The sequence below is a fragment of the Oncorhynchus tshawytscha genome, linkage group LG30 (genome assembly GCF_018296145.1).
Source record: "Oncorhynchus tshawytscha isolate Ot180627B linkage group LG30, Otsh_v2.0, whole genome shotgun sequence".
Classification (NCBI taxonomy): Eukaryota; Metazoa; Chordata; class Actinopteri; order Salmoniformes; family Salmonidae; genus Oncorhynchus; species Oncorhynchus tshawytscha.
In genome coordinates this window covers 47,259,275-47,286,492 of record NC_056458.1, presented here as the reverse complement: position 1 = coordinate 47,286,492, position 27,218 = coordinate 47,259,275, and the positions used below count along the sequence as shown (strand labels likewise).

The 27,218-nt window shown below is 45.7% G+C and overlaps 1 protein-coding gene across 3 annotated transcripts; it reads left to right on the top strand.

The window, feature by feature from the left end:
- The first annotated feature begins 2,390 nt into the window (after positions 1-2,390).
- Positions 2,391-26,979, top strand: LOC112229067 (cation channel sperm-associated protein 3). Of its 3 annotated transcripts, XM_042309257.1 has the most exons (8): positions 2,391-2,791; positions 3,039-3,192; positions 3,370-3,609; positions 3,805-3,987; positions 4,562-4,702; positions 22,126-22,245; positions 23,370-23,515; positions 25,782-26,979. In XM_042309257.1, the coding sequence occupies exons 1-8, from the start codon at positions 2,646-2,648 to the stop codon at positions 25,894-25,896; spliced, it is 1,245 nt and encodes a 414-aa protein (XP_042165191.1). In that variant the 5' UTR covers positions 2,391-2,645; the 3' UTR covers positions 25,897-26,979. The 3 variants fall into 3 exon arrangements, with proteins under 3 accessions (XP_042165191.1, XP_024250734.2, XP_042165192.1); XM_024394966.2 differs by having other exon boundaries at positions 2,391-3,192; XM_042309258.1 differs by lacking the exon at positions 25,782-26,979 and having other exon boundaries at positions 23,370-24,016.
- Positions 26,980-27,218: the final 239 nt, after the last annotated feature.

Below are 27,218 nucleotides of genomic sequence, written 5' to 3'. Positions count from 1 at the left end.
GCCCCCAGGTGGTGAGGGTAGGCAACAACATCTCCTCCCGCTGATCCTCAACACTGGGGCCCCACAAGGGTGCGTTCTGAGCCCCCTCCTGTACTCCCTGTTCACCCACGACTGCGTGGCCATGCACGCTCCAACTCAATCATCAAGTTTGCGGACGACACAACAGTGGTAGGCTTGATTACCAACAACGACGAGACGGCCTACAGGGAGGAGGTGAGGGCCCTCGGAGTGTGGTGTCAGGAAAATAACTCACACTCAACGTCAACAAAACTAAGGAGATGATTGTGGACTTCAGGAAACAGCAGAGGGAACACCCCCCATCCACATCGATGGAACAGTAGTGGAGAGGGTAGCAAGTTTTAAGTTCCTCGGCATACACATCACAGACAAACTGAATTGGTCCACTCACACAGACAGCATCGTGAGGAAGGCGCAGCAGCGCCTCTTCAACCTCAGGAGGCTGAAGAAATTCGGCTTGTCACCAAAAGCACTCACAAACTTCTACAGATGCACAATCGAGAGCATCCTGGCGGGCTGTATCACCGCCTGGTATGGCAACTGCACCGCCCTCAACCGTAAGGCTCTCCAGAGGGTAGTGAGGTCTGCACAACGCATCACCGGGGGCAAACTACCTGCCCTCCAGGACACCTACACCACCCGATGCTACAGGAAGGCCATAAAGATCATCAAGGACATCAACCACCCGAGCCACTGCCTGTTCACCCCGCTGTCATCCAGAAGGCGAGGTCAGTACAGGTGCATCAAAGCTGGGACCGAGAGACTGAAAACAGCTTCTATCTCAAGGCCATCAGACTGTTAAACAGCCACCACTAACATTGAGTGGCTACTGCCAACACACTGTCAATGACACTGACTCTACTCCAGCCACTTTAATCATGGGAATTGATGGGAAATGATGTAAATATATCACTAGCCACTTTAAACAATGCTACCTTATATAATGTTACTTACCCTACATTGTTCATCTCATATGCATACGTTGACGTTATTACTGCATTGTCGGAACTAGAAGCACAAGCATTTCGCTACACTCGCATTAACATCTGCTAACCATGTGTATGTGACAAATAAAATTTGATTTGATTTGATTTCATTAATGTATGCAAAGAAAGGTAGGTGTTTTATGTCACATGATCTGTGAAGACTCTAATCATTAACTCGTGAATTATGGTGTAAAACATGTTTTGATTCATCTCACGTATTAAAATGTAATGTAGGCTGCCTGTTCTGCGTGTGTTCAGGTGTGTAAAATTGCCTCGGTTTTGAGAGGCTAGACTACTGGCAGTGGTGTAGGGGACGTTTTCCCACCTTTAAAAAAAAAATACAATAAATAAAAACAAACCGACCCAAACAAAACTGGATAGGCACAGACCTAAAAACAAAAGTACAGACCTAAAAACCAAAGTACTGTAATTTGATAGTTTCCTATAAAGGAGCATTGTTTATTTTTACCGCGACCGGCAATCAGAGTTTATCTTGATCTTTTTTTTTTTTTACCACTACATCACGTGCTACCGGTCGACCTATTTGATGTTCATGGTAATACGCATTGTAGCCTAGTCTAGTAAATTGACCCATGCTTTAGGGTGACCATCCCACTTTTCCTCGTACAGTTTCAGCCACATTTCAGGTATCTTGACTTTTCAGGGAACAAAAAAAAGTTACATTTGTCGGCAAGACGCGTCAATTTGTAGGCCTATTTTTTTATTTTACCTTTTTTTTAACTAGGCAAGTCAGTTAACAAATTCTTATTTTCAATGACGGCCTAGTGTGTTAACTGCCTGTTCAGGAGCAGAACGACCTTGTCAGCTCGGGGTTTGAACTTGCAACCTTCCAGTTACTAGTCCAACGCTCTAACCGACCTAATCAATATAGACATAATCAATATAGACATAATCAATATAGACATAATCAATGGCAATTGCTGAATGTCATTAGGCACACCTTTGTGTGTTTTGTAACAGAAGTCTGTTTCCATTCATCAAATGGTTAGAGTATAGGCCTACATGCAGTTTGGGTGCTGGAATTATTTTAGAGTGGACAAACATACACAAGGTAGCCTACTTTTTAAAACGTGACTTGTTTGACAATCAGATGAAAATATAATGACTGGTTGTGTTCCTGCCTCATAATATGGTAATTCATTTTTACTGTTTAACTGATGCCTTTATTATTGGGTCTATAAAAAGATTAGTGCGTGCAAATGTGAGTAGATTGGCTTGAAAACAAAGGTTGGACATCTTCGAAGCAGTCTCCAGTTTCTTATTAGACCTCAAGGGTGTCACCTTGTTGAAGTCCAAAAGCGGAAGTTGTGTCACAGGCTCACTTTCCATTTCTCCTGAAAACCGGAACATCCGGTTGTTGGGAACTCTCCTAAGAGGCTAATAGGCTATAGATGTTGCTATCCAACGGAACGCTGCGATTGGTAGCCCAAAATAATTAGGCGGGGCTTAGCGAAGTGTCAATTGTGATGTGTAAACAAGAACCTATTTTTAAAAAAAAAATGATTTATACGTTCCATTTCATTGTGAGGTCATTGTTGTTGAGTACTACCTGGTTATTTCCCCTTTTCCAAGGAGTTCGACGAGAGTCGATGCTTTTACCCCAGGAGTTTGGTACTGAAGATGGAGCAAAATGCAGACGTCAAAGAAAGTGGAAGCGGATATTTTAGATTCATCATTCAAAAGGGAGCCAGTCAGATAGCGCTCCGAAGATTCTCTGACTGGGACGCTGTTGGGAGAGCAGCAACAACAGCGGCGGGTTTGAATGTGTAGGCTAAAGAAAAATAACTTTTTTTGTTTTTTTTGTTCCATTTATACGTTAGATGTCATAACTCTTTATCGGACACACACTTGTCTGACTCTGAGGCATGTTTACCTGTCAATGCAGCTGGCCCACTTAAAACATGTTGTTGTTTTTTTTCAGATGTTTCTGACTAATTCATTTTGAAATGTGGTGTTGTTATTAGCTAGGCTACTGTGAATTTAAAAAAAAAATGTATATATTGTTTTATTCAGGAGAAAAGATACCGAATTCTACGATTACATTGCCAACATTACTGAAAAAACACTGTTCGATGGTATGATTATGGTCACGATTATCCTCAACGCTCTGTTCATGGCCTTGGAGACCGACTATGATTTGAAATACAAACTTTTTGGATTCTTTGCGGTGGGTAATTTGCTGATCGCAATTAGCAAAATTGCGAACACTGACATAGAAGCATACACAATTACGTTTAGGGAAAATGTAACAGTTCCATAAGCTTAAGCTTTGTAGCAGTTGTTGTATGCAAATATGTCCTCTACTCAAATCCAGTCCTCCCTTCACTCTATTTTCATCAAACAGATTGCAGACGAATTCTTCATGGCCATTTACACCATGGAGTTCTTGATGAAGGTGTACGTTAACCCAGGGGTTTACTGGAAAAATGGCTACAATGTTTTCGATGCTATTATTTTGGTCATTTCATTCGTTCCCATGTTCGCTGATGGAGGGGACTCCAGTGCAATGGGGACCATGCGCATCGTCCGCGCTTTTCGCTCTTTGCGCGTGCTGAAGACTGTGTCGTTCATCCGGGGCCTGCAGGTGAGAATGAAGCAATTAGTGCTACAATTCTAGGCCATACACGTGTGTCTGTTACGTTGGTCTTTGGATACCTTTTTAGAGTTTGACCGTGGAAAATAAATGTTAATCAGTTATTTCTTGGGGTCACTCAGGTGTCAGGTTTGTAGAGATTTGTAGTGTTCTCTCTCCTTTGTTGTGTGTTTGTTTGATTGACAGGCCTTGGTTGTAGCTCTATTCAAGACCATGAAGAGTGTGGTATATGTCCTGGGCCTGATGTTTCTCCTGATGTTCATCTTTGCCATCATTGGATATTACTACTTTGGAGACCCTAACACTGGAGACCCTGAGAACTGGGGAGACCTGGGCTGTGCACTCTTCACACTTTTCAGTTTAGTGACAGTGAGTATGAATTAGAATAGCCTACCTATCCTGGTGGAAATCTTGCTTATGGTACCCCCCAAAAAAAAAAAAAGGAGGGGGGGGTGTTTCATGAGCTTGGGTCCCAGGAAAACAGTGAATTTCTCATTTGGGTCCCAGGCTGTAAAAGAACCCCTTGCTGTAGACTGCCAGTTCAGTCTGGCGTAGGCCGAACCAAATGTCCTCTGTCTGTCCACCGGTAGACGTAAACATTTTTACATTTGTTTTTTTGACAGTCGTATTCTCACGTCAGTGCCATTTTGTTGTGCTGCCATGTATGAAATATGTCAACGTTATGTTCCTACAACAGTATCTTTCATCTCAATATCCCAACACGCTGTCTGTTGTGGTCTGTTTAGTGCACATGTTGAGGAAACATGCATAATTAACATCTAGGGTTACAAAACTCTGGTCATTTCCCCCAAATTCCCAGGTTTTCCATTTTCCTTTTTTGATTCCAAGAATCATCCTTCTGTGATTTCTGGAAAACTTGGGCATTTTGGGAAAACTACTGGATATTTTTCAACTCTTATTCCATTGTCTCTGCCCTCCTCAGGTGGATGGTTGGACTGATCTGCAGCAGAACCTTGACGACCTGGGGATGAACTCCAGCCGCATCTTCACCATCGTCTTCATCCTCATCGGCTACTTTATCTTCTTCAACATGTTCATCGGCGTGGTCATCATGGAGATCCAGGTACGTACTGTACTGGACTACCACTGTTGTTCTTACTACTACTGAGGTTGAACCCCTCTGCCCACTGTCCTCCAGGTTGAACCCCTCTGCCCCCTGTCCTCCAGGTTGAACCCCTCTGCCCCCTGTCCTCCAGGTTGAACCCCTCTGCCCCCTGTCCTCCAGGTTGAACCCCTCTGCCCCCTGTCCTCCAGGTTGAACCCCTCTGCCCCCTGTCCTCCAGGTTGAACCCCTCTGCCCCCTGTCCTCCAGGTTGAACCCCTCTGCCCCCTGTCCTCCAGGTTGAACCCCTCTGCCCTCTGTCCTCCAGGTTGAACCCCTCTGCCCCCTGTCCTCCAGGTTGAACCCCTCTGCCCCCTGTCCTCCAGGTTGAACCCCTCTGTCCCCTGTCCTCCAGGTTGAACCCCCTGCCCCCCCTCCAGGTTCAACCCCCTGTCCTCCAGGTTGAACCCCCTGTCCTCCAGGTTGAACCCCCTGTCCTCCAGGTCAAACCCCCTGCCCTCCAGGTTGAACCCCATGGTTCAGCCCCCTGCCCTCCAGGTTGAACCTTGTGCCCCTGCCCTCCAGGTTGAACCCCCCTGTCCTCCAAAAAAAACCTGTCTTCCCCCTGTCCTCCAGGTTAAAACCCCCTGTCCTCCAGGTTGAACCCCTCTGCCCCCTGTCCTCCAGGTTGAACCCCTCTGCCCCCTGTCCTCCAGGTTGAACCCCTGTCCTCCAGGTTGAACCCTCTGTCCATAGTCCTTCAGGTTGAACCCCTCTGTCCCCTGTCCTCCAGGTTGAACCCCTCTGTCCCCTGTCCTCCAGGTTGAACCCCTCTGTCCCCTGTCCTCCAGGTTGAAAGTGGCTGCCCCCTGTCCTCCAGGTTGAACCCCTCTGCCCCCTGATTAAAGTGGCTGAGTAGAGTCTGTCCCCCTGTCCTCCAGGTTGAGCCCCTCTGCCCCCTGTCCTGGCTGTTGAACCCCTCTGCCCCCTGGCCTCCAGGTTGAAGCTGTTTTTCCCCCTGTCCCCAGGTTGAACCCCTCTGACCCCCCTGTCCTCCAGGTTGAACCCTCTGTCCCCTGTCCTTCAGGTTGAATCTTTCTGGCCCCCTGTCCTCCAGGTTGAACCCCTCTGTCCCCTGTCCTCCAGGTTGAACCCCTCTGTCCCCTGTCCTCCAGGTTCAGACCCCTCTGCCCCTCTGGAGTCCTCCAGGTTGACCCCTCTGCCCCCTGTCCTCCAGGTTGAACCCCTCTGCCCCCTGTCCTCCAGGTTGAACCCCTCTGCCCCCTGTCCTCCAGGTTGAACCCCTCTGCCCCCTGTCCTCCAGGTTGAACCCCCTGTCCCCTGTCCTCCAGGTTGAACCCCCCTGTCCTCCGGGTTGAACCCCCTGTCCTCCAGGTTGACCCCCCTACTGTTCCCCTGTCCTCCAGGTTTCCCCCTCTGTCCTTCAGGTTGAACCCAATCTCCCCTGTCGTCCAGGTTGAACCCCCTGTCCTCCAGGTTGAACCCCTCTGCCCCCTGTCCTCCAGGTTGAACCACCTGTCCTCCAGGTTGAACCCCTCTGTTCCCCTGTCCTTCAGCCTGAACCCCTCTGGCCCCTGTCCTCCAGGTTGAACCCCTCTGGCCCCCCTGTCCTCCAGGTTGAACCACCCTGTCCTCCAGGTTGAACCCTTCTGGCCCCCTGTCCTCCGGGGTTGAACCCCCTGTCCTCCCTGAACCCCTCTGCCCCCTGTACTCCAGGTTAAACCCCTCTGTCCTTCAGGTTGAACCCCTCTGCCCCCTGTCCTCCAGGTTAAACCCCTCTGTCCTTCAGGTTGAACCCCTCTGCCCCCTGTCCTCCAGGTTAAACCCCTCTGTCCTCCAGGTTAAACCCCTCTGTCCTCCAGGTTGGCCCTCTGCCCCTGTCCTCCAGGTTGAACCCCTCTGGCCCCTGTCCTCCAGGTTGAACCCCTCTGGCCCCTGTCCTCCAGGTAGGGTGAACCCCTCTGGCCCCTGTCCTCCAGGTTAAAGCACTTCTGTCCTCCAGGTTAAACCCCTCTGTCCTTCAGGTTGAACCCCTCTGCACCCTGCTTCCTCTGGGAACAGGAACAATCTGGCCCCCTGTCCTCCAGTTTGAACCCTGGTATGCCCCCTGAATCCTCCAGGTAAAACACACCGGCCAGCTGGTCCTCCAGGTCTGAGGGCCCCCTGTCCTCCAGGTCTGAACCCCCCACTTGTCCTCCAGGTTGAACACCCCGTTTGTCCTCCAGGTTGAACCCCCCTTGTCCTCCAGGTTGAACCCCCCTTGTCCTCCAGGTTGAACCCCCCTTGTCCTCCAGGTTGAACACCCCCTTTGTCCTCCAGGTTGAACACCCCCGTGTCCTCCAGGCTGAACACCCCCTGTCCTCCAGGTTGAACCCCCATACCCCCTGTCCTCCAGGTTGAATTGAGCCCCCCTTTGTCTCAGGTTGGCACTTAGCTTGTTTGTCCTTCAGGTTGAACCCCTCTGCACTGTTTGTCCTCAGTCAGGTTGAACAGACCCTTCCCCAGGATTAACCCCAGTGGCCCCTGTCCTCCAGGCTGAACCCCTCTGGCCCCCTGTCCTCCAGGTTGGAACCCCCCTGTCCTCCAGGTTGAACACATCTTCAACCCCCTGTCCTCCAGGTTGAACTCCCACACCTTGTCCTCAGGTTGTCACCACCCCCCTTGTCCTCCAGGTTGAAACATCTCCCAGTCCTCCAGGTGGAACAGTCTTGGAGTGTGGACCCCCTGCTTCGTCCAGGTTGAACACCCCCCTGTCCTCCAGGTTGAACCCCCTTGTCCTCCAGGTTTTCCGAAAGGGGGCGGGGCCCCCCCTTGTCCTCCAGGTTGAACCCCCTTGTCCTCCAGGTTGACCACCCCCCTTGTCCTCCAGGTTGACCACCCCCCTGTCCTCCAGGTTGAACCCCTCTGCCCCCTGTGTCTCCAGGTTAAACCCCTCTGTCCTTCAGGTTGAACCCCTCTGCCCCCTGTCCTCCAGGTTACCCATCTGTCCTTCAGGTTGAACCCCTCTGCCCCCTGTCCTCCAGGTTAAACCCCTCTGTCCTTCAGGTTGAACCCCTCTCACCCCCTGTCCTCCAGGTTAAACCCCTCTGTCCTCCAGGTTGAACCCCTCTGCCCCTGTCCTCCAGGTTGAACCCCTCTGGCCCCTGTCCTCCAGGTTGAACCCCTCTGGCCCCTGTCCTCCAGGTTGAACCCCTCTGGCCCCTGTCCTCCAGGTTAAACCCCCTGTCCTCCAGGTTAAACCCCCTGTCCTCCAGGTTGAACCCCCTGCCCTCCAGGTTGAACCCCTCTGTCCTGCCCTCCAGGTTGAACCCCTCTGCACCCTGTCCTCCAGGTTGAACCCCCTGTCCTCCAGGTTGAACCCCTCTGCCCCCTGTCCTCCAGTTTGAACCCCTCTGCCCCCTGTCCTCCAGGTTGAACCCCTCTGCCCCCTGTCCTCCAGGTTGAACACCCCCTGTCCTCCAGGTTGAACCCTCCCCCCCTGTCCTCCAGGTTGAACCCCCACCCCCTGTCCTCCAGGTTGAACCCCTCTGTGTCCTCCAGGTTGAACCCCCCCCCCTGTCCTCCAGGTTGAACCCCCCCCCCTGTCCTCCAGGTTGAACCCCTCCCCCCTGTCCTCCAGGTTGAACCCCTCTGCCCCCTGTCCTCCAGGTTGAACCCCCCCCTGTCCTCCAGGTTGAACCCCTCTGCCCCCTGTCCTCCAGGTTGAACCCCTCTGCCCCCTGTCCTCCAGGTTGAACCCCTCCCCCCCTGTCCTCCAGGTTGAACCCCTCTGCCCCTGTCCTCCAGGTTGAACCACCCTGTCCTCCAGGCTGAACCCCTCTGGCCCCTGTCCTCCAGGTTGAACACCCCCCTGTCCTCCAGGTTGAACCCCTCTGCCCCCTGTCCTCCAGGTTGAACCCCTCTGCCCCCTGTCCTCCAGGTTGAACCCCTCCCCCCTTGTCCTCCAGGTTGAACACCCCCCTGTCCTCCAGGTTGAACCCCTCTGCCCCCTGTCCTCCAGGTTGAACCCCCCCCTGTCCTCCAGGTTGAACCCCCTGTCCTCCAGGTTGAAACCCCCTGCCCTCCAGGTTAAACCCCCCTGTCCTCCAGGTTGACCACCCCCCCCTGTCCTCCAGGTTGAACCCCCCCCCCCTGTCCTCCAGGTTGAACTCCCCCCCTGTCCTCCAGGTTGAACCCCCTGTCCTCCAGGTTGAACCCCCCCCCTGTCCTCCAGGTTGAACCCCCCCTTGTCCTCCAGGTTGACCACCCCCCCTTGTCCTCCAGGTTGAACACCCCCCTGTCCTCCAGGTTGAACACCCCCCTGTCCTCCAGGTTGAACACCCCCCCTGTCCTCCAGGTTGAACCCCCCCCTTGTCCTCCAGGTTGAACCCCCCCCCCCATGTCCTCCAGGTTGAACACCCCCCTGTCCTCCAGGTTGAACACCCCCCTTGTCGTCCAGGTTGAACCCCCCTTGTCCTCCAGGTTGAACCCCCCATGTCCTCCAGGTTGAACCCCTGTCCTCGTGGGATGCCATCGCACCCTATTCCCATACATATTGTACGCTGCCTGGTCTAAAGTAGGGCCCTGTATTGGGAATAGGGTCCCATTTTCTATGCATCCTGTCTTCCTGGGCCCAAGCCAGCTCAGCTCAGTGCTGTGCTGTCTCTGTGGGGTTTAGTCAGATGTGATGTCCAGACGGCAGCTCTCAGGCAGGGCTACTTCGTATAATTATTTACAGCTGACGCCCTGGAGAAAGCAAGCGACCAGGCCACCTCTTTAAAATCAAATCAAAAGTTTACACAGTTTAGCAGATGTTATAGCGGGGTCAGCGAAATGCTTATGTTACTAGCTCCTTAACAATGGAGTAAAATGTCAAAGTACACAAATAATCACTAAAAAAATATATACGAAATCATGAAATGTCGGGACGAATCCAAGTAGCCCTTTCCTGCAGTCAAGTGACCTAGTGGCTTCATGGGTGGGATGTTATTAATATACTTCATTATTAAACACATTTTTTTAAACAGCCAGAAAATCCAGTGTTTCTATGTCAAATGGTTTTGTTATATTTCAGTCATCTGTGATCTGTATATAAAATGTAATATTGGGAAACAAACTCAAATGTAATACATTTCCACTCTATATCTGACATGGTACAGGTGTCTATATTTTTGTTAAGCCCATAACCGTGTATAAGGTGCACATACATTTATTTCAAAGTAGATTTGTTTAAGATGATCAAGCAACACTCTGTATGACTCTGATGAGCCCAGTACAGTAAAAGGTTAACAACCCAAATAGCACTGTAACAGTAATCCAAATTCAACCAAAGTACAGTATCTACACTGGGTGAATTTACAGAAGATATACAGTGGGGCAAAAAAGTATTTAGTCAGCCACCAACTGTGCAAGTTCTCCCACTTAAAAAGATGAGAGAGGCCTGTAATTTTCATCATAGGTACACTTCAACTATGACAGACAAAATGAGAAAAAAAAATCCAATCACATTGCAGTTTTTATTTGAAAAGTTTGTTGTTTGAAAGTGTATTGGGAGGTTAGTTTGAAACCAGCAACGCAGTTGTCATCTGTTGCTGGGACTGCTTGAAGCATAGATTCTGATTGGTCAGATCAACGTTGAACAGTCCTTACCACTGGTGCTTCCTGCCTATAGGAGGGGAGAGTAACAATTGTCAAGCGTATGCTCTCTGCAGAGAGAGAGAGAGAGAGATTTTTTTTTTTATATTTGGAATGTTATTGGTAGCTATCTAGCTTCTTAGTTTGAAACCAGCCAAGCAGTTGTCATCAGTTGCTGGGACTGCTTGTCTCTTTCCAGTGATCCTGCCGACCCAAGGACTGGTCTGGTGAGCTATTTGGCGTCGCAGCTAGCCTAGCTGCATATCAAGCTAGCTGGGTTTTCTAGAACGCAGCCCGTGATGTGGTTAACAATTGTGGCTGGGACTCTGGATTGTTCTGGGTTTGTGGCTGTCTAGATCCCTGCTGTTTTGAAAACAACAATCTTCCCCATGACCTTCCCTGTCTGGAACTGCAAGGCGTAACAGGGTAACCAACGTTGCTAGCTACCGTGACAAAGACCAAAGCCGGCGGGAGTACCGTTGAGGACAGTGGTGTCTCTCTATCACAGGTAAAGGATCTTTTAAACGAACAAAAATAGACCAACAAGCAGTTGTTACAACAACGAGAAAATAGCTTCAAGTGTTTTGTCCAAATACTTGTGGATTCTACTAATAAAAGAATGGACGACCTGACGAGAGAGGCCCAGAACCTGAAGAACCGTTTGCAGTTTTCCCAGGGTCAGCTCAATGAGTTGAAACAGAAGAGCAATATGACAGCAATCTGTAAGTCATTGAGAGAGGACATCAGTTCTGTGTGTGAATCCATGATAACAATGACGGATAAATCAGGATATGTTGAGGGACAAGCAAGGTGGAACAACATGGTTGTGGACCGAATTGCAGAATCTCCACATGAGACCTGGATGGAGACTGAGGACAAAGTGAGAGAAATGATCTCTGAGAAATTGTAGATGAACCACAGGAAGATTGAGGTGGAGCGCGCCCACAGGACTGGAAAACCCACCACCAGCCCAGGTGACAGACCCAGGCCAATAGTGGTCAAGTTCCTGAGGTTCAAGGACAAGGTAGCTGTTCTGGAAAGAGCCAAGAACTTGAGAGGAACGTATATCTTCCTCAATGAGGACTATCCTGAAGCTGTGTGCCAGAAGAGGAAAGAACTGATCCCAGACATGAAAGCTGCCAGAGCGTGTGGGGACATTGCTTACATCTGCTATGACAGGCTCATTGTTCACCCTCCCTCCCAGAAGCCTGGAAGGGATGAGAGAGCCAAGCCTTTGGATTCATAGCTTTAACCCCACCGCACACACACACACACACACACACACCAACTGATTAATGGACTGCTGAATGTATATTTTTTTTCTCTTGCTTTGCTTGCTCTTTTCAGTATTATATGTCTCTCTGATAAGCTACTCAGGAATGGGTTGAAAATAGCCCATATTAATATATGTAGCCTTAGAAATAAGGTTCATGAAATCAGTAACTTGATAACATTCATATATTAGCCATTTCTGAGACTCACTTAAATAATTCATTTGATACATCAGTAGCAATACAAGGATATAACATCTATAGAAGAGACAGGAATGCTTATTGGAGAGGTGTTGCTGTATATATTCAGAGCCATAATCCCTGTAATGCTTAGAGAAGATCTTATGTCCAGTGTTGTTGTGGTTGTGGGTTCACTTGGCACATCTAAAGCCTTTTCGTTTGGGGTGTTGCTATAGGCCACCAAGTGCTAGCAGTCAGTATCTAAATAATATATCTGAAATGGTTGTTAGTGTATGATGTTAACAGAAAGGTCTACTTTCTTGGGGACCTGAATATTGACTGGTTTTCATCAAGCTGTCCGCTCAAGAGGAAGCTTCTTACTGTAGCCAGTGTCTGTAATCTGGTGTCTGTAATCTGGTGCCTGTAATCTGGTGCCTGTAATCTGGTTATTAATCCACATACCAGGGTGTTTTTACAAACACTACAGGAACAAGATCATCCACATGTATCGATCACATTTCTACTAATACTGTAGAACTTTGTTCTAAAGCTCTAAACCCATTGGATGCAGTGATCACAATATTGTGGCTATATGCAGGAAAGACAAAGTTCCAACAGCTGGGCCTAAAATAGTGTATAAGAGATCATACAAAAGATTTGGCTGTGACTCTTATGTGGATGATGTTATTAAATATATTTCTTGGTCTGATGTGATTTAATGAGGAGCATCCAGATGCTGCACTTGATTAATTTATGAAATTGCTTCTTCCAATGATTGATAAACATGAACCTGTTAGAACTGTTAAGGCTCCATGGATTGATGAGGAATTGAAAAACTGTATGGTTGAAAGAGATGGGGCAAAATGAGTGGCTAATAAGTCTGTCTGCACATCTGACTTACTGCAAACTGAGAAATTATGTGACTGAGAAGAAGAAACTGTATTATGGATCCATGATATAAAGAACGATGGAATAAAACGTCGGAGTATTTTAAATGAAACTATGGGCAGAAAGACATTCAACTCCATTTTTCATTGAATCAGATGGCTTATTCATCACAAAACCATTTGATGTTGCCAATTATTTTAATGATTTATTTCAAAGTGGGCAAACTTGGGCAGGAAATGCCAACAACAAACAGAGAGCAATTATATTAATGCATAAAAAAACAAATAATGAAAGAAAAGCATTGCAAGTTAGAATTTTGTGAAGTTAGTGTGAGAGAGGTGGAAAAATTGTTAATGATCAATAATGACAAATCTCCTTGCATTGACAACTTAGATGGTAAGCTACTGAGAAGGGTAGCTGACTCTATAGCCACTCCTATCTGTCATATCTTTAATCTGAGCCTAGAGGCAAGTCCTTGGACACCCCCCAGAAATTTCAGGGAACTTGCAGGTGCCTTGGTGGAAGACTGGGGTAACATCTCACAGCAATAACTGGCAAATCTGATGCAGTCCATGAGGAGGATATGCACTGCAGTACTTAATGCAGCTGGTGGCCACACCAGATACTGACTGTTAATTTAGATTTTGACCCAGGGACACATTATTCAATTTCTGTTAGTCACACGTCTGTGGAACTTGTTCAGTTTATGTCTCAGTTGTTGAATCTTATGTTCATGCAAATATTTACACATGTTAAGTTTGCTGAAAATAAACGCAGTTGACAGTGAGAGGATGTTTCTTTTTTTTGCTGAATTTATAAGCTTGCTGCCAGCTCTTAGCAAACTGTTGGGAAGAAATTTGTGTTTGACCAAATACAATGCTATTTCTCTGTAAACAAATTAACAACAGACTTTCAGCATGCTTATAAAAGAAGGCCACTCAACATGTACTGCACTGACACAAATGACTGATGATTGGTTGAAAGAACTGGATAATAAGAAGATTGTGGAAGCTGTACTGTTAGATTTCAGTGCAGCCCTTTGAATTGTATGTTCAACCTCCGCTCCGAATCCACGATATGGCAATCTATCTAATAGAACTCAGAGGGTTTTCTTTAATGGAAGCTTCTCTCATGTCAAACATGTGAAGTGTGGAGTAACACACAGCAGCTCTCGAGGCCCTCTACTCTTTTCTATTTTTACCAATGACCTGCCGCTGGCATTAAACAAAGCACGTGTGTCCATGTACGCTGATGATTCAACCGTATACGCATCAGCAACCACAGCTAATGAAGTCACTGAAACCCTTAACAGAGTTGCAGTTTTGGAATGGGGTGGCCAGTAATACACTGGTCCTGAGCATCTCTAAACGCTAAGAGTTTTGTATATTTGGTACAAATCATTCCTTAAGTTCTAGACCTCAGCTGAATCTGGTATGGTGTGGTGTGGCTGTTGAACAAGTTGAGGAGACTAAATGACTTGGCGTTACCTTAGATTGTAAACTGTCATGGTCAAAACATATAGACTCAATGGTTGTAAAGATGGGGAGAGGTCTGTCCGTAAAATAAATAGATGCTCTGCTTTTTTTGAGACCACACTCCAAAAAGCAAGTTCTGCTCTAGTTTTGTCTAATCTTGATTATTGTCCAGTCGTGTGGTCCAGTGCTGCTAAGAAATACCTAGTTACGCTGCAGCTGGCCCAGAACAGAGCGACACGTTTTGCTCTGAATTGTAATCAGAGGGCTGATATAAATACTATGCTGCCAGTCTCTCTTGGTTAAGAGTTGAGGAGAGACTGACTGCATCACTTCTTTTTGTAAGAAACATTGTTGGAAATCCCAAATTGTTTGCGTAGTCAACTTACACAGCTCTGACACACACGTATCCCACCGGACATGCCAACAGGGGTCTTTTCGCAGTCCCCAAATCCAGAACAAATTCAAGAAAGCGTTCCATATTATATAGAGCCCTTATTGCATGGAACTTCCTTCCATCTCATATTGCTCAAATAAATAGCAAACCTGGTTTCAAATAACGGATAAAGTAACACGTCACGGCACTCCTCTATTTGACCTAGATAGTTTGTGTGTCTGCACTGATATGTAGGCTACGTGTGCCTTTAAACAAAATGCATATAGTTCTGTCCTTGAGCTGTTCTTGTCTAATGATGTTCTGTATTATGTCATTCTGTATTACGTTCTGTGTTCTGTGTTCTTCTCTATTGATCTGTATTATGTTCCGTGTTCTGTGTTCTTCTCTATTGATCTGTATTACGTTCTGTGTTCTGTGTTCTTCTCTATTGATCTGTATTATGTTCTGTGTTCTGTGTTCTTCTCTATTGATCTGTATTATGTTCTGTGTTCTGTGTTCTGTGTTCTTCTCTATTGATCTGTATTATGTTCTGTGTTCTGTGTTCTGTGTTCTTCTCTATTGATCTGTATTATGTTCTGTGTTCTGTGTTCTGTGTTCTTCTCTATTGATCTGTATTACGTTCTGTGTTCTGTGTTCTTCTCTATTGATCTGTATTATGTTCTGTGTTCTGTGTTCTGTGTTCTGTGTTCTTCTCTATTGATCTGTATTATGTTCTGTGTTCTGTGTTCTTCTCTATTGATCTGTATTATGTTCTGTGTTCTGTGTGGACCCCAGGAAGAGAAGCTGCTGCTTTTGCAACAGCTAAATGGGGATCCTAATAAAATACCAAACAATAAATCAAAAATACCAAGCCGATGTATGTGAATGGTGTGTATGCACAGTATGTGAATAGAAAATGTGTTTACTGCAGTAGTTCTATAGGATGAACCATGACTAGAAAACAGTATATGCATACAGTATAAAGTGGGTAAAACGGTATGTAAAATTAAATAGAAAATGCTGAACACTGTTTGTAGCCTAGTGGTTAGAGCGTTGGGCAAGTAACCGACAGGTTGCTGGATCGAATCCCCGAGCTGACAAGATAAAAATCTGTCATTAACAAAGCAGATAACCCACTGTTTCACCGGGCACCAAAGACATTGATGTCAATTATGGCAGCCCCCCCGCACCTCTCTGATTCGGATTGGGTTCTGATTGGGTTAAATGTGGAAGCCACATTTCTTTTGAATGCATTCAGTTGCATTCATGCTCCCAGGTGATTTATTTTTGTATTGTTACAATGTTTCCAACCTTAGGTCTTCATCCATCCATATCCCAGGTAAGGGTGGATGGTCCTATATACAGTGGGGCAAAAAAGTATTTAGTCAGCCACCAATTGTGCAAGTTCTCCCACTTAAAAAGATGAGGCCTGTAATTTTCATCATAGGTACACTTCAACTATGACAGACAAAATGAGAAAAAAAATCCAGAAAATCACATCACACAGTAACACACTACGCCGCCCGCCAGGGACTCAAATCCTGCAGTGCCAGACGTGTCCCCCTGCTTAAGCCACTACATGCCCAGGCCCGTCTGATGTTTGCTAGAGAGCATTTGGATGATCCAGAAGAAGATTGGGAGAATGTCAGATGAAACCAAAATATAACTTTTTGGTAAAAACTCAACTTGTCGTGTTTGGAGGACAAAGAATGCTGAGTTGCATCCAAAGAACACCATACCTACTGTGAAGCATGGGGGTGGAAACATCATGCTTTGGGGCTGCTTTTCTGCAAAGGGACTAGGACGACTGATCCGTGTAAAGGAAAGAATGAATGGGGGCATGTATCGTGAGATTTTGAATGAAAACCTCCTTTCATCAGCAAGGGCATTGAAGATGAAACGTGGCTGGGTCTTTCAGCATGACAATGATCCCAAACACACCGCCGGGCAACGAAGGAGTGGCTTCGTAAGAAGCATTTCAAGGTCCTGGAGTGGCCTAGCCAGTCTCCAGATCTCAACCCCATAGAAAATCTTTGGAGGGAGTTGAAAGTCTGTGTTGCCCAGCAACAGCCCCAAAACATCAGTGCTCTAGAGGAGATCTGCATGGAGGAATGGGCCAAAATACCAGCAACAGTGTGTGAAAACCTTGTGAAGACTTACAGAAAACGTTTGACCTCTGTCATTGCCAACAAAGGGTATATAACAAAGTATTGAGATAAGTATTTGGTCAATAACAAAAGTTTATTTTCCACCATAATTTGCAAATAAATTCATAAAAAATTCTACAATGTGATTTTCTGGATTTTTGTTCTCATTTTGTCTGTCATAGTTGAAGTGTACCTATGATAAATTACAGGCCTCTCTCATCTTTTTAAGTGGGAGAACTTGCACAATTGGTGGCTGACTAAATACTTTTTTGCCCCACTGTATAGGGGCAGTACTCAGTGAACAGTATGTAAACCTTGTTAAAGTGACCAGTGTTTAATTACTTTTATGTACATTGGGCAGCAGTCTCTAAGTTGCAGGGTAGATTATTGGCTGGTATCTGACTAGTGACAATGTCTAAGGTTCAGGAAAGGATACTGGGCGGAGGCCAGCTAGTGATGACTGTTTAACAATCTGATGACCTGGAGATAAACAGATTCTATCAGTCTGGTCCCAGCTTGGATGCACCTGTACTGTCTCCACCTTCTAGATGGTAGCGGGGTGAACAGGCCATGGCTCGAGTGGCTGAGGTCCTTAATGACCTTCTAGATGGTAGCGGTGTGAACAGGCCATGGCTCGGGTGGCTGAGGTCCTTGATGATCTTCTTGACCTTCCTGTGACACTGGGTGCTGTAGATGTCCTGAATGGCAGGCAGTGTGCACTGGATGATGTGTTGGGCTGACCGCACCACCCTCTGGAGAGCCCTGTGGTGCAGCTGTTGTACCAGGCGGTGGTACAGCCCGACAGGATGGTGCATCTGTAGAAGTTTGTGAGGGTCTTAGGGGCCAAGCCAAATTTCTTAAGCCTCCTGAGGTTGAAGAGGTGCTGTTGCGCCTTGTCGTCTGAGGGAGAGGTTATTTTCCTGGAATCTCATCGTTGTTGGTAATCCAGCCAGCTGGTCTGTACATGCTCTAAGGACGCGACTTGGGATGCCATCTGGGTTGGCAGACGTGCGAGCGGTTAACAAGCTTGAATGTCTTACGTCAACCACGGAGATCGGGAGCACACATTCCTCGTGAACGATAGGGGCACACGTCGGTGGCTTTGTGTTGTTTTCCTCGAAAGTGGGAGAAGGTGTTAAGCCTGTCCAGGAGAGCGGCGTCAGTGTCTGCGACTTGGCTTGCTATCTCTTTATAATCTATGATTGTCTGGAGGCACATGGGTCTCGTGTCTGAGCTGTTGAATTGCGACTCAAATCATCTCTGTACTGTTGTTGTTTTGCCTCTTTGTTTGCCTTACGGAGGTCATAGCTGGTCTGTTTGTCCATGTTCCCAGTCACCTTGCGTGTTTAAATGTGGTGGTTTGCGCTTTAAGTTTTGTGCGACTGCTGCCATCTATCTATGGGTTTTTGGTTTGGATAAGTTCTAACCATCGGGGGGAACAACATCCTCTATGCACGTCCTGATGAACCCGAGTCCTACTATACTATTCTCAGAGGCGACCCGGAACATTTCCCAGTCCGCATGATCAAAACCGTCTCGCAGCATAGATTCTGATTGGTCAGATCAGCGTTGAACAGTCCTTACCACTGGTGCTTCCTGCTTAAGTTTCTGCCTATAGGAGGGGAGAGGAGCAAGATGGAGCCGTGATCTGATTTGCCAGAGGGAGTGCGGGGGAGGGCCTTGTAGCCATCCCGGAGGGGAGAGTAACAATTGTCAAGCATACGCTCTCCGCGTGTAGGACAGGAGATGTGTTGATAGAATTTCAGGAGGAAATTTGGAAAGTCCCCAGCTACAATGAATGCGGCCTCGGGATATAACTTGTTCACTCCCTACAAGTTCACATAGCACCGAGTGAGTAAGTGAGTACCTTCTTTTATTGCTGCTGGTTGCATCTCAAACAGCCCCCTATTCCCTTTATACTGCACTACTTTTCAACCAGGGCCTAAATATATATATCTATATCACACACACACACATCCAGGCTGTATCACAACCGGCTGTGATTGGGAGACCTATAGGGCGGCGCACAATTGGCCCAGCGTCGTCTGGGTTTGGCCGGTGTAAGGCCGTCATTGTAAATAAGAATTTGTTCTGAACTGACTTTCCTTGTTAAATAAAAAAACACAGTGCTTTAGGAAAATATTTAGACCCCTCGATATTTACACATCTTATGTTACAGCCTTGTTCTAAAATGGATTAAATAGCCTTTTTTCCCCCCCTCGTCAATCTACACACAATACCCCAAAATGACAAAGCCAAAACAGGTTTTCAGACATTTTTGCAAATGTATTCAAAATATTTACGTAAGTATTCATACCTTTTGCTCAATACTTTGTTGAAGCACCTTTGGCAGCGATTACAGCCTCGAGTCTTCTTGGGTATGATGCTACAAGCTTGCGCCCCTGTACTTAGGGAGTTTCTCCCATTCTTCTCTGAAGATCCTCTCAAGCTTTGTCAGGTTGGATGGGGACTGTCGCTGCACAGCTGTTTTCAGGTCTCCAGAGATGCTCCATCGGGTTCAAGTCAGGGCTCTGGCTGGGCCACTCACGGAAATTCATAGTCTTGTCCCGAAGCCACTCCTGTGTTGTCTCTGCTGCGTGCTTATAGTCATTGTCCTGTTGGAAGGTGAACCTTCGCCCCAGTCTGAGGTCTGGAGCAGGCTTTCATCAAGGATCTCTCTGTACTTTGCTCATCTTTCCCTTGATCCTGACTTGTCTCCCAGTCCTTCCTGCTGAAAAACATCACCACAGCATGATGCTGCCACCACCATGCTTCACCATAGGGATGGTGCCACCACCATGCTTCACCATAGGGATGGTGCCAGGTTTCCTCCAGATGTGAAGCTTGGCATCAGACAAGAGAATCTTGTTTCTCATGGTCTGAGAGACCTCTAGGTGCCTTTTGGCAAGTGGCTTTTCGTCTTGCCACTCTACCATAAAGGCCTGATTGGTGGAGTGCTGTGGAGATTGACCATCGGGTTCTTGGTCACCTCCCTGAACAAGGTCCTTCTCCCCCGATTGCTCAGTTTGGCCTGGCGGCAAGCTCTAGGAAGAGTCTTGGTGGTTCCAAACTTCTTCCTTTTCACAATGATGGAGGCCACTGTGTTCTTGGGGACCTTCAATGCTGTAGAATATTTTTGGTACCCTTCCCCAAATCTGTGCCTCGACACAATCCTGTCTCGGAGCTCTACGGACATTTCCATCGGCCTCACAGCTTGGTTTTTGCTCTGACACGCACTGTCAACTGTGGGACCTTTTTATACAGACAGATGTGTGCCTTTCCAAATCATGTCCAATCAATTGAATTTACCACAGGTGGACTCTAATCAAGTTGTAAAAACATCTCAAGGATGATCAACGGAAACAGGATCCACCTGAGCTAAATTTTCGAGTCTCATAGCAAATGGTCTGAATACTTAAGTAAATAAGGTATTGCTGTTTATTTTAATACATTTGCAAAAATATGTCTGTAGATTGATGAGGAAAAATTGTTATTTAGTCCATTTTAGAACAAGGCTGTAACAAAATGGGGAAAAATGGGAAGGGGTCCTAATACGTTGTGTACATATACCTACAGTACCAGTCAAGTTTGGACACATCTACTCATTCTAGGGGTTTTTCTTTATTTTTAGACATCAAAACTATGAAATAACACGTATGGAATCATGTAGTAGCCAAAAAAAGTGTTAAACAAATGAAAATATATTTTATATTTGAGATTCTTCAAAGTAGCCACCCTTTGCCTTGATGACAGCTTTGTACACTCTTGGCATTCTCTCAACCAGCTTCCCCTGGAATGCTTTTCCAACCGTCTTGAAGGAGTTCCCACATATGCTGAGCACTTGTTGGCTGCTTTTCCTTCACTCTGTGGTCCAACTCATCCCAAACCATCTCAATTGGGATGAGGTCGGGTGATTGTGGAGGCCAGGTCATCTGATGCAGCACTCCATCACTCTCCTTCTTGGTCAAATAGCCCTTGCACAGCCTGGAGGTGTGTTGGGTCATTGTCCTGTTGGAAAAACAAATGATGGGATGGCGTATTGCTGCAGAATGCTGTGGTAGCCATGCTGGATAAGTGTGCCTTGAATTCTAAATAAATCACAGTGTCACCAGCTAAGCACCATCACACCACCTCCATGCTTCACGTTGGGAACCACACATGCGGAGATCATCTGTTCACCTACTCTGTGTCTCACAAAGACACTAGTTGGAACCAAAAATCTCTAATTTGGACTCATCAGACCAAAGGACAGATTTCCACCGGTTTCTTTGCAGCAATTCAACCATGAAGGCCTGATTCACGCAGTCTCTGAACAGTTGATGTTGAGATGTGTCAGTTACTTGAACTCTGAAGTGTTTTATTTGGGCTGCAATCTGAGGCTGGTATCTCTAATGAATTTAACCTCTGCAGCAGAGGTAACTCTGGGTCTTCCTTTCCTGTAGCGGTCCTCATGAGAGCCAGTTTCATCATTGCGCTTGATGGTTTTTGCGACTGCACTTGAAGAAACTTTAGAAGTTCTTGGAATTTTCTGCATTGACTGACCTTCATGTCTTAAAGTAATGATGGTCTGTCATTTCTCTTTGCTTATTTGAGCTATTCTTGCCATAATCGTCTGTATACCACCCCTATCTTGTCACAACACAACTGATTGGCTCAAATGCATTAATTTGTGGAATACTTCCTTCCCGTTTTACAAGGGACACCTGTTAATTGAAATGCATTCCAGTTGACCACCTCATGAAGCTGGTTGAGAGAATGCCAAGTGTGTGCAAAGCTATCAAGACAAAGGGTGGCTACTTTGAAGAATCTCAAATACAAAATCTGTTTTGATTTGTTTAACACTTTTTTGTTGTTTTGTGTTGGTTACTACCTGATTCCATACGTGTTATTTCATAGTTTTGATGTCTTCACCATTATTCTACAATGTAGAAAATAGTACAAATAAAGAAACCCTTGAATGTGTGTGTGAATAGGGTGCTGTTTGGGACACACCCAGAGTGAGGGGATGGATGGATCGGGAGGCCCTCTGGGTTTCCTTTGGGGAGCTGCTATAGCGTGATAATGTAACCTATTTCTTAGCTAGTGTGTGGAGCATTATTTCCGTCTTCCACCATGTGGCATGGGGGGGGGGTGTTGGTAGTAATGGATCTCTGAATAAACATAACAAGGTAATAGAAAATAAATACGGATCTTAGCCTCTGCTCCTAAGATCCGAGGACGACTTTTAGCAACTGGTTTAAGGAAAAAGCTACCCGTTTTTATATACAAAAAAAACAAAAGACAATTTGTATTTCAAATAATGTTGTAATTCACGTGCGTATTGGTCTTAGTATGAACTATTCACTTTTGATGCACAGGTGTTTTCAATCGACTTCTCGGGTTTTTAATACACTAGGAATTCTGCATTTACAGATTTGAAAACCAGTTGTACAAATCGTAGGTAGGAATCCAATACTTTTTCATGTGTTTTCTCCAGCACGCAACGAAGCGTTTTGAGAATGAGGTACAAAGTGAACGGGAGGCTTCGCTGACCCAGAAGAAACACGCCATCATCCAGAGACAGAAGAACGAGATCAGGAATCTGATCCAGAGCCAGGTGACACTCACACCAGAGCCAGGGGTCCCCTCCCTATACTATGTACTATAGGAATTTGGTCAAAAGGAGTGCACTATATAGGGAATAGGGTGCTATATTAGTGCACTATGTAGGGAATAGGGTGCTATAGTAGTGCACTATATAGGGAATAGGGTGCTATAGTACTGCACTATATAGGGAATAGGGTGCTATAGTAGTGCACTATATAGGGAATAGGGTGGTATTTGGGAGATGCGGGTTAGGTTTATGTTAGACTATTAAAACATATATATATTTAACTAGGCAAGTCAGTTAAGAACAAATTCTTATTTACAATGACGGCCTACCTCGGCCAAACCTTAACCCGGACAACGATGGGCCAATTGTGCACCGCCCTATGGGACTCCCAATCACAGACGGTTGTGATACAGCCTGGAATCGAACTAATGCAGTGCATTAGACCGCTGCGCCACTCAGGAGACCCTAATGTTAGTTAGGACTAAGGTTGGTTTACGTTGTGGGATACCGATGCACAAACAGGTGTTGACTTGATTCTTGACTTTATCACCCTGATGATAGACTCCGCCAGCCATTTTGAGATGATAGACTCCGCCAGCCATTTTGTGATGATAGACTCCGCTAGCCATTTTGTGATGATAGACACCGCCAGCCATTTTGTGATGATAGACTCCGCTAGCCATTTTGTGATGATAGACACCGCCAGCCATTTTGTGATGATAGACTCCGCCAGCCATTTTGTGATGATAGACACCGCTAGCCATTTTGTGATGATAGACTCCGCCAGCCATTTTGTGATGATAGACACCGCTAGCCATTTTGTGATGATAGACACCGCTAGCCATTTTGTGATGATAGACACCGCTAGCCATTTTGTGATGATTGACGCCGTTTTGTGAATGACACTTGCGACAAACATCCAAACATGACCTACTTAACACGCTCTTCTCCAGACCTGGGTTCAAAAACTATTTGAAATAATTTCAGTACTTAATCTGGTCTTCATTGAGCTTGCCTGGCGCAATGGAACCAATATAATTAAAACACAGGCTAAAGGAAATGCTAAAGCTATTTTAAAGATTTCGAATAGCGTTTGAACCCCGATCTACTCTCCTCTCTCCATACAGACAGGCAACTTCACCAAGCTAGTGCAACAGTTCAACAAGTCTCTGCGTCACACTGATTACACTGTGATGGAGGACCTGTGTACCAGCATGTCCTTCATAGACATCTACCTGACCACCCTGGATCACCAGGACACCACTGTCAACAAGTAGGAACCCTACAGCACCTTACAGTCTGAACAAGTAGCCACCCTACAGCACCCTACAACACCCTACAGTCTGAACAAGTAGGCACCCTACAGTCTGAACAAGTAGGCACCCTACAGCACCCTACAACACCCTATAGTCTTAACAAGTAGGCACCCTACAAGACCCTACAATCTTAACAAGTAGGCACCCTACAGTCTGAACAAGTAGGAACCCTACAGCACCTTAGTCTGAACAACCAAGAAACCTACAGCACCTTACAGTCTGAACAAGTAGCCACCCTACAGCACCCTACAACACCCTACAGTCTGAACAAGTAGGCACCCTACAGTCTGAACAAGTAGGCACCCTACAGCACCCTACAACACCCTATAGTCTTAACAAGTAGGCACCCTACAAGACCCTACAATCTTAACAAGTAGGCACCCTACAGTCTGAACAAGTAGGAACCCTACAGCACCTTACAGTCTGAACAAGTAGCCCCCTTACAGCACCCTACAACACCCTACAGTCTGAACAAGTAGGCACCCTACAGTCTTAACAAGTAGGCACCCTACAGTCTGAACAAGTAGGCACCCTACAGCACCCTATAGTCTTAACAAGTAGGCACCCTACAAGACCCTACAATCTTAACAAGTAGACACACTACAACACCCTATAGTCTTAACAAGTAGGCACCCTACAAGACCCTACAATCTTAACAAGTAGGCACCCTACAGTCTTAACAAGTAGGAAACCTACAGCACCTTAGTCTTAACAAGTAGGAAACCTACAGCACCTTATGGTCTGAACAAGTAGGCACCCTACAGCACCCTACAACACCCTACAGTCTTAACAAGTAGGCTCCCTACAGTCTTAACAAGTAGGCACCCTACAATCTTAACAAGTAGGCACCCTACAAGACCCTACAATCTTAACAAGTAGGCATCCCACAGCACCCTACAGTCTGAACAAGTAGGCACCCTATTCCCTATATAGTACACTACTATAGACCAGAGCCCTATGGCATCCTATTCCCTATATAGTGCATGAAGGAATTTGGGACACAGTACACCAAGCACTAAATGTATTGTTAACTGAGCTAGCTTACCACCAAACGTCTGTCTCAGAGACCACACACACACACACACACACACACACACACACACACACACACTCACTCACACTCTCAATCAGAGTCCTATCTGGGTCACAGCCAAACAGACTCTCCTATAAAGGGTTAATGATTCTTCTGTGAGGGGCAAACAGACTGTAAACGAGAGTTATAAAGACAGATAGGTGTTTTTTTTTTTTTACTCAATTGAGTGTTTGTGCAAAGTAGGAAGAGAATAGGGTTTGAGAGAGAGGTTTATGACAGCCATGAAGTGGAGATAGAGGGATCGGAAATAACATTCTACATGTGCATTAAAAGCTCTCTGTTTGAATTGTTGTTGTTGTTGTTGACTTTCTTTTTCAATACATGGACCGGAGGCACTTTTCAAATCAGAACGATGTTTTTTTTGTTGTCTTATCCTAGAAACCTGGATGTTACGGAAACACCTCTAGGCTGTGTTTTTCTAGAAATCTCCTTTAGAAATGGATACATCCAATGATGTCAATTTTGCATAATGAAGTCTCATATATATATATATATATATATATATTTTTAGCTTTAACCTAACGATGTAGACTTAGTACCATAATCCTTAAATTAATGTCACGTGTGTCCCCCCCCGTCCCCCCAAAAAAAAAAAAAAAAATATTTTTGACGCAAAGATGATGATTTTGGGTAATTACTACATTTTTTTTCTGTGGACGTGCATAATTATAGTACTTTTGTCGGTGTAGGGCTTGTAACAGCATGCACTATCGTCACCCAGTCTTCTACATGTTTTTACCATCCAAACAACCAACAGTTTTGGTTGTCATTTTGTTTCAGGTTCAAATCATCAAACCACATCCTAAGAAATCTGCAACTAAATGACTATAGACCATAAATCTTTACACACACGGTTTATGTCTTTTATAGCAAAAACACATTCAGTTGATTGTAAGGCATTGAATAATAAGGCTGCCTTATGTACGCTCAAATGAAAGGGTGATATCTCATTTGTAAAGAAAACGTGTGTGTGTGTGTGTGTGTGGTGTGTGCTGATATCTAGCTACTGTAATGACTTTTAAGTTACGGGTAATTATAGAGGCTATAGTTATGAAAAGTAAGGTAACTAAAGTGTGATGAAGAGATATATATATATATATATATATAACAAAAAGATCGTCCCCTTGCAGGCTGCAGCAGCTGTACTCTGAGGCCGTTCTGATTCTGAGTGACTTACTGGAAGAAGATTTGATTGAAATGGAACAGAAAGCACTGAGAGAGAGGAAAATCAAAATGAGGGCGTAACAACAGGTACAGGAACAGGGATCCGACTGAGAGCTTCTGAGAGCTGAAATCCTTGTTCATTTGCATACTGGTATTCAAATTAAAAAAAGAGGACATGTTGGCACGTTTTTATAAAGCTGTCTGTCAGGTCTTTGTTGTGGGTTGGCTATGGTGATGTCCATTCCATTGGCCTAGAGTTGGCAGAGAATGGTCTTCAAAATGTCTCCAGGATCCATCCCAAATGGCACTCTATTCCCTAGATAGTGCGCTACTTTTTTTGACCAGAGCCCCAAGGACCCTGTTTAAATAAGTGCACTAAGTAGGGAATGGGTTCCATTTGAGGCTGTCAGCCAGGCAGGGAGAGTCCAGTCCAGATGGCCCACATAGTCATGTCTGTACTCAGGTTTGGGGCCACTGTGAGGTAGGCTACTATCTGTAGAATCCGGAGGCCCACGTAACCCCTCTGTCTACTGGTGAACAGCCACAGACAGGCACAACACGTCATCTGTTACACGGGGACTTTATATGGAGTTCTGGATGATTCATTCTCCAAGTCAATACGTGGGTCATGAACTATCTTCTCACTAGTTGCAAACCTGTTTGGTACAAGTACAGACTGTCATTGCATTTTGAGCTGTTTGGAGTAGTTAGACACTCTTGCTGTAAGATATGTTCGGAGGGAAGTAGACTCACCAGTAATGGCTTTCGGGTATGTATATAAATAACTGTTTGAATATTTACAGGCTATAAAATGAAACCTTTTATAGCATCTGCTCTTCAATGATATACAAAGACTGGGGTGTGGGCTAATTGGAAAATATATGATTTTTTTATTTTTTTATAGTCTTTTGTTTTCATTATGATGTCATGGACAACGTAACCATGTGACGACAGAGCCAGCCTAATCCCCACGGGTGTATGAAACTCCCATTGACATCAATGCTTGGTTTACACGCTTTGAGTTAGGAAAACGTTTGTCAAGGGTTAGGCCCATGGGTGTTATCTGATCGTCAAACACTTGATCAGCCCTTAGCAAACTCTGCCAATATGTAATTTAAGGTATCTTGATTTATTTGTATAATATTTTACATAAGTTATTTGATTCTTTATATATATATATAGCCTATTGCATTCAAAATAATGCATTGATATAAGTAGAATAATAATATACTTATTTTTAAATGAAGAAAGACTAAAACGCAATGACCCCTGTAAAAGGCATATTATCAATCATTGAATGTACAAAAACATTGTAGTTGCAGCATAGTACGGCGTGAATATCATCCTAATGGGTCAGTATACTATAGATATGGGATTGGCTGAAGGTGTGAACCTGGAGATAT